Source organism: Trichomycterus rosablanca, chromosome 12 (assembly GCF_030014385.1).
Source record: "Trichomycterus rosablanca isolate fTriRos1 chromosome 12, fTriRos1.hap1, whole genome shotgun sequence".
In the NCBI taxonomy this organism is placed as follows: Eukaryota; Metazoa; Chordata; class Actinopteri; order Siluriformes; family Trichomycteridae; genus Trichomycterus; species Trichomycterus rosablanca.
In genome coordinates, this window is record NC_085999.1 from 37949263 (window position 1) to 37957051 (window position 7789).

The 7789-nt window shown below is 40.1% G+C and overlaps 1 protein-coding gene across 1 annotated transcript; it reads left to right on the forward strand.

Annotated features, from left to right (window-relative positions):
- Positions 1–525: 525 nt before the first annotated feature.
- On the forward strand, positions 526–7162 carry ndufv3 (NADH:ubiquinone oxidoreductase subunit V3). Its single transcript, XM_063005719.1, has 4 exons — positions 526–570; positions 2141–2246; positions 2956–4011; positions 6799–7162. The coding sequence occupies exons 1-4, from the start codon at positions 526–528 to the stop codon at positions 6978–6980; spliced, it is 1389 nt and encodes a 462-aa protein (XP_062861789.1). The 3' UTR covers positions 6981–7162.
- Positions 7163–7789: the final 627 nt, after the last annotated feature.

The following is a 7789-nucleotide window of genomic DNA, read 5'->3' on the forward strand; positions in this document are numbered from 1 at the left end:
GTGTGCAAAAAAAGAAGCCTTATGTTAACCATGTCCAGAAGCAGCGTCAACTTCTCTGGGCTCGGAGGCATCTAGGATGGACCATCACACAGTGGAAACGTGTATTGTGGTCAGATGAATCAGCATTCCAGGTCTTTTTTGGAAAAAAATGGACGCATTGTGCTCCAGACCAAAGATAAAAAGGACCGTCCAGTGTGTTGCAGGTCTGAAATGCAGGAATGGATGTTTATTAATAAATGAAATGAAGTTGAGCAAACAAAAAACAATTTCATCTGATTTGAGGTTGTACATGTTTACATATTCCAGCACTGCACAGTCAGTCCTCAGTGATCCTGTATCTTCATATTTGCGTGGGTAACTCAGACAGGTTGTGTATGATTTGTAAAATATTTCCCAACCCCACACTGTCCACAGTGAGCCCGTAATGGACAAGTGGTCAAGATTCCTGTGAAAATGTAGCGCCCGGAACACTTGATGCGAAGTTCTTTTTCCTGCACGTACAATAATAAAAGCAACACGATAGCGATGGCGACCTCATTACTGAGACTCGGACGACTCGGATCTCTCAAGGTAAAATGAATAAACACGAATATAATAAATAATTTAATTTATATATTTACATAGTAAATGTAAAGTATTTAGCTCGCAGTTTTCCTACAGTGTCTTAATCAGATCTGTAATGGTGTAATACAGTCTGTCCTGGTTAACCTCAAAATGACGCGACATAATCAGTAAAAGTTTAGCATTAAATAATTCACAGTTTATAAAATAAATGTGCATAACTATTCAATTTTCGATCCGTGTAAGGTAAACATAGTCTTATTATTGTTTCTTACCACAGGCCAAAGTATTATAGGTGTAATAGTTAAGCTACACATGTGTTAATCGTTTTATTTTGCTTCAAAATAAACTTATAATTGTATTTATTAATTGCAAATACATTAAAAATATCTGTTAAAAGTGTTAAAACAATTTCCTCAAAGCCATTTTATTATAAAAGTGAGAAAATAGCATCTCAAAAGCATGTAAAAAGCAAGCTTGTTGACATTCCAGTGATTATTGACGTTAGACATTTAATTTATTACAATCTATTACATCTTCACTATTTACAAATACAAACATGACAGGCTCTTTGTTTAATGCTTTATATCCTCTAAAACTGTCCCTGCATGGGAAACAAACCCAACCCAGCATCATACCTCAGTAACAGCCCCATAAGTATAAGTACTCAGTACCGGATGGGAAAATCCCTATACTGTTTATTTGTTTGTTTATTAGGATTTTAAGGTGATGTTTTCCACTTTGGTTCCATGTATAACAGGACAGGTAGTTACAGATTACCCATGATTCATCAGTTCAGGTTCAATGTCAAACACAGTCATGGACAATCTTGTATCTCCAGTTCACCTCACTTGCACGTCTTTGGACTGTGGGAGGAAACCCACACAGATACGAGGAGAACATGCAAACTACACACAGAAAGGACCCTGGGAATCGAACCCAGGACCTTCTTGCTGTGAGTCGGCAGTGCTACACACCGAATCAGTTCTGACCTCGTATACTGAATTAAGTCACTACGTATTAACAAGCTCAGACTGGACGACACAACCAGCATGTCTGCTTTCTAATGAGGAGAAATTGGGAAGCGAGGTCCGGGTCCTTTCTGTGTGGAGTTTGCATGTTCTCCCGGCGTCTGTGTGGGTTTCCTCCCACAATCCATAGACGTGAAGGTGATTTGAATTGGAGATACAAATTTGTCCATGACTGTGTTTGATATTACTACCAGTCACTCTCTGTCCTGTCATGGATGTAAACAAAGAGGGTAAAACATGATGATAAAATCCTAATAAATAAGCTACTAACTACAGGTTAATCTGATTGGTAATTGTATACTTGCATATAAAATGCACAATGCACGTATATAGTAGATGTATACATGTAAATGTAAGTACAGTATAATGTCCACTCTTATAGTCAATGTTCCATTTTATCCCAGAGTGTTCAGAGAAGAAAGGTCAGGGCTTCATGCAGGCCACTGATTTTTCTTCTTACCAAACTCATCAACATCGTCACCGTCTAATTAATGCCTAATCAATGTTGTTCCAAGATTGTTTAAATGTATTTCTTGCGTTCTATGAAGTGTCTCCAGCAGGAAAGCTGGGGCGCTCTGAGGACCCAGTTCACTGCTGCATTCTGCACTAAAGTCGCGGAGCCCAAGAAACCAGCAAAGAAAGCGAAAGCTTCAAGTAAGAGTAAGGGCATGCTTTTGTTCTTACATTAATGCGTTGCAGCTTCACTTTGCGTTTCTTTACATTTGCTTCACAATACTTTAGCTCTAGGTGCATGAGGGTTTTGTAGTGACATGCAGTGTGTTTGATTTTATAAGGATGTGGTCTGTGGATCAAAGTGAAAAAGTGAAATCGATTCCATTTAGTAGTAGGTAGTGTGAGATAATGAGCTGCATGTCTTATAATGTTACATTATTTGTATGTATGAAGCACATATGATAATCTAGGGCAGGTGGAACGTCTTTATTTGTCATATATACATACTTACATGTCTAGTAGAAGTAATGTATGTTTCTTCTTACTGCATATCCCAGTGTGTTTGGAGGCTATGGTCAGAGTGCAGGGTCAGCATTAAACGACTGCTGTTTTTTTTCCTCTGTATTTGTGCTATAATGTTGTTTTTAACTATTTATCTTTTTTAAAAGCAGGCATTTCAGTAGAGGGGTTTTATTATTAAATATTATCGATCAGAATGCAGTTGCATGTGTTAAAATTCATTATTAATAATTAATACTATTTTACACCACCAACTGTAATCGATACATTATTTTACAAACACCACATTGAAGCTTTTGTTTCCTAATTTCTTTTAACGCTGAACTTGTTAAGAGCGCTGCTTCCTGGATGCAACATTTTATGATGTTTGTCCCGTTTGCCGTTTTCTCAGTCGTAGAGGCGCCTGAGGAGAGGGCGGCTCTGCTAGCCTACAAGACCCCTGTTGCCTTTCCTACTAGACTTTCCGCTCCTGGATTAATCAGTCAAGGTGTCGCACTGGGTGCCACGTCTCCAGAATCGGCCGATCGCGGTTCTGGCGGAGCCGAAGCAGAAACGAGTCGATCCAGTGAGGCCGCTGCATCCCCAGTAAAAGAAACCAGTCAGTCAAAAGATGAAGAATCTTCTTCATCTTCATCCTCGAGTGACTCGGAGTCGGATTCTGATTCAGATTCAGACGATGAAAACCCAGACGAGCCTAAAAAGACGGAAGATAAAACTAAACACAGGATTGATAAAACTGAAACCGTAGTCGAGCCTGGAGCGAAGAAAGATGACGTCTCATCCAGAGCTGAAAAAAATAACTTGACTGTTGGGTCCGACCCAGTAAAGAAGCCAGAACTTCCCCCTAAAATAGCTAAAGATGATGTTGCTGCGTCTAAAGATGTGTCTGCTCCAAGTGCAGACACCCAGGAGGTCGTTGACCCTGCTCCAACCTTATCTACATCATCTGCTGAGGAGATCGCTCATGAAAAGCAAGCAGAAGCACAACCTGAATCTGTCACAGAGGTTCCTGGGTCCGACCCAGCAAAGAAGCCAGAGCTTCCTCCTAAAACTGCTAAAGATGATGTTGCTGCGTCTAAAGATGTGTCTGCTCCAAGTTCAGACACCCAGGAGGTCGTTGACCCTGCTCCAACCTTATCTACATCGTCTGCGGAGGAGATCGCTCATGAAAAGCAAGCAGGAGCACAACCTGAATCTGAGGTTCTTCTGGATCAGGCGTCTTCAGAAGCAGTTCCACAAGCCAAAGATTCTGCCGCTGAGATTCCTGAGACAGGAGCTACAGATACGCCAAAAAACGTCCCTGACTTTGCCAAAGAGGAGGAACCCGAAGTTAGAACAGAAGAACAGAGGAACGTTTCTGGAGCTGAAGAGCTGGTCGACGCCGCCCCTGTCATTTCTGATGCAGCAGAAGCCTCCACTGAAAGCGGAGTAGCTGCAGCACACCAGGGTACACGTCACCTTAAATGCTTCTCTTTTCCTGTAGCGCCACAGAAACGCATTTTCCAAATGTGCTAAATTGTTCAATCAATACTTTCGGACGACCAAAATCGCTATCTCTATATCCAGGAGATATTCTACAGATCTGCTGCCAAGCTCTTTTGTTTAGTGGTGCGATGCATGTTCGCTTTTAAGGATTTAGATGCACACGTGCAGCCTGTCCGCATTTCTTTGCATGACTGCTTCTTTTATTCTCTTTATCGTGGATTTCAACCTCTTTTATTCGTTTCTTGTTGGTAAATAGGGGTTCAGTCGACACAGAATAGATGAGAATAGACGCTTTATTTGTACAGAATTTGAAGTGTCTGTTCTATTCTGTTCTATTCTTAATCATAACATATCTGCATATCCTGAGCTTTCTAAACCTCCGTTTGAATGCATAATATGAGCTTCCCTGTAGTCACACTGAAATGTAGTGTTCACTAGGCTTAATAAATCCGACAGTCCTTTTCATTCTCAGTTTATTCCTGAATTTAATGTCCCTAACGTTAAAGGTGTTGTGGAAACCAGCAGTCCTGCATATTTCATACTAGCGTCTTTAACTGCTGTAGTTTATATTATACAGCACACTGAATATACACATTATTTATATACTGAACCTTTATACATGTGGGAATCACCTGAAATGTTAAAGGACTGTTTTTTACACACAAGCTTAATGAATCTTTCATTCTGTCCTCACACAGGCTGTTTGTTAGCTGCTATATTAGTTATGTTTGTATTAAATACACTGTTATGTGCTGATATTAATATAAGTGATTCCTTAATAAAGTTGTAGTCTAGTGGTTAAGGTACTGGACTAGTAATCAGTACGTCGCTGGTTCAAGCCTCACCCCTGCCAGGTTGCCACTGTTGGGCCCTTGAGCAAGGTCCTTAACCCTCAACTGCTCAGACTGTATACTGTCACTGTACTGTAAGTCACTGTGGATAAAAGCGTCTGATAAATGTTGAAAATGTAAATAAACCAATTAGTAGATACACCGATCAGCCATGACATTAAAACCACCTCCTTGTTTCTACACTCACTGTCCATTTTATCAGCTCCACTTACCATATAGAAGCACTTTGTAATTCTACAATTACTGACTGTAGTCCATCTGTTTCTTTACATGCTTTGTTAACCTGCTTTCACCCTGTTCTTCAATGGTCAGGACCCCCACAGGACCACCACAGAGCAGGTATTATTTAGGTGGTGGATGATTCTCAGCACTGCAGTGACACTGACATGGTGGTGGTGTGTTAGTGTGTGTTGTGCTGGTATGAGTGTCCACTCACTGTCCACTCTATTAGACACTCCTACCTAGTTGCTCCACCTTGTAGATGTAAAGTCAGAGACGATCGCTCATCTATTGCTGCTGTTTGAGTCGCTCATCTTTGAGACCTTCATCAGTGGTCACAGGACGCTGCCCACGGGGCGCTGTTGGCTGGATGTTCTTGGTTGGTGGACTATTCTCAGTCAAGCAGTGACAATGAGGTGTTTAAAAACTCCAGCAGCGCTGCTGTGTCAGATCCACTAATACCAGCACAACACACACTAACACACCACCACCATGTCAGTGTCACTGCAGTGCTGAGAATCATCCACCACCTCAATAATACCTGCTCTGTGGTGGTCCTGTGGGGGTCCTGACCATTGAAGAACAGGGTGAAAACAGGTTAAAAAGCATGTAGAGAAACAGATGGACTACAGTCAGTAATTGTAGAACTACAAAGTGCTTCTATATGGTAAGTGGAGCTGATAAAATGGACAGTGTGTGTAGAAACAAGTAAATTAGTGTTAAATTGCCATCAGATTATATCATTTATTTCAAGTTTTCTAAAATCCGACATGCTGCATCCTAAACCACATAATACCAGACGCTTGATAGTAATTCAAATTTGTAAATATGCAATTAAACTAGATTTTCACATGAGATAAATACCTGGTTAATTTTAAAATGCTGGTTTATACAAAGGATCTTCAAAAAGTTTCCTCACTTTTATATTGTGGTTATAAGCAGTGAGGGTGGAGGAGGAGGAGGAGTAATCGGTCGTGTCTGAGAGACGCTTATAGTCCGGATTTAGCTCCATCTTTTTGGACGCTCAGAGAAGCTTTAAGGGGAAGAAGATTTTCATGTGATGATGTGAAAGCAGAGGCGCATCAGTGGCTACTCGCTCAACCGAAGACGTGTTGTGCTGACGACATGAAATTCTTAAAAAATAGAGTTGAATAAGTGCTGAAACTTTTTGAAGAATCCTCTTTTTAAATCTTATTAAGCCTAACAACAGAAAGACCAGCAGCTGCCTGTGGTCAGGACATAAGGCCCTGGGCTATTCACACCACATTGAGTTTCACGTGTGTGACCACAGTGGGGAGTCACAGGGATTATGGTAAGAAGTAAATACTGTAAAGTGTTTCTCCCCGACGTGTGAATATTCCCATCACACTCTCCTTTCAACTTAAAATGGGAGAAAAAAGGATGTAAAACGTTTCTCACAAGGTTTAGACCACGTTAGGGATTGTGTCACTATAATTACTCGTGTATTTTAACTACAGAGGGACAAAACTTACATTTTTAAGTACATTTTAATCTTTAAAAAACTAAAGGAATTAGCACATGGATGAATATCCTTGTATTGCATTAATTATGTATTAATCTACCAGTTTGAATCATTGTTTTACTGCTTACTATTAAACCCCTGTAGCTATTGATTTGATTTTTGAGTTGTTTTAACCTTTTCTGTCTTTATTCTCCAGAAGCTGCTCCAGCACCAGTGGCAGCAGCACCAGCACCAGCACCAGAACCCTTCGACAACAGCTCCTACCAGAACCTGCAACACCACAGTTATCACACCTACACCTACGTAGACATGGACGTGGAAATGGCCAAGCATCGTCTGCCCCAGCCCTCCACAGGAAGAGCCTCACCCAGGGACTGAGCTCTCCCTCGGCGGGGGTCGTGGATCCGTCCCTGCGCTCCGTAGTGATCAAAGTCCCGCCGCGTTTGCTTGGCTCTGGTTTGTTTATTGGATGGTTTATTGGATGGTTGGTCACACTGCGGCTTTTCATGTGTAAGACACGTCTGCAATTATTAAAGTATATTCATTCATAAGGAGAAAAAGATTCTGAGTCGTTCTTTAAGGTTGCTTATGTTAGTTTAGTTGCTAGTAGCTGAAAAATGTGATTTACTGTTTTCTGCAAAAATTAGGAGACTTATATAGCTTTTATTTAACAATCAAGTTTTCTATCTGTATTTAGAGGTCTTTAACTAAAAGGAAACACACACACAACACATTCTGTTTTAAATACACATTTATAACCAAATCCGCACTTTAAATAACTTAACGTTTTGATTAATGCTTTTTTTATTGTTTTAATTAATTAATAAGTACTTTTAGGTTTAATCAAGACTTAAGTTTTCTAGCTGTATTTAGAGGTCTTTAACTAAAACACAACACATTCTGTTTTAAATACACATTTATAACCGAAATGTCTTGAACTTTTTATAACTTAAAGTTTTAAATTAATGCTTTTTTATTGTTCCAATTAATTAATAAGTGCTTTTAGGTTTAATGAGTTCCAGACCTGCATAAAACTGTTTCTCCATAAGTCTATGATGGGGTATGTTAAAGGGAGTATGTAATGCTAAAAGTGGCAGTGATCCTGGTCTTGTAATCTGAAGGTTGCTAGTTCAAGCCTCACCACCACCGAGTTACCCGTGTTTAAAACACTTAACCCTCAATTGCTT

Bases quoted from the DNA above. Each gene is read 5' to 3' on its own strand.
- ndufv3 (XM_063005719.1), top strand. From the start codon at position 526: ATGGCGACCTCATTACTGAGACTCGGACGACTCGGATCTCTCAAG. The intron at 2,247-2,955 runs GTAAGAGTAAGG...CCGTTTTCTCAG, and splicing joins AAAGAAAGCGAAAGCTTCAA to TCGTAGAGGCGCCTGAGGAG. The intron at 4,012-6,798 runs GTACACGTCACC...TTTATTCTCCAG, and splicing joins AGTAGCTGCAGCACACCAGG to AAGCTGCTCCAGCACCAGTG.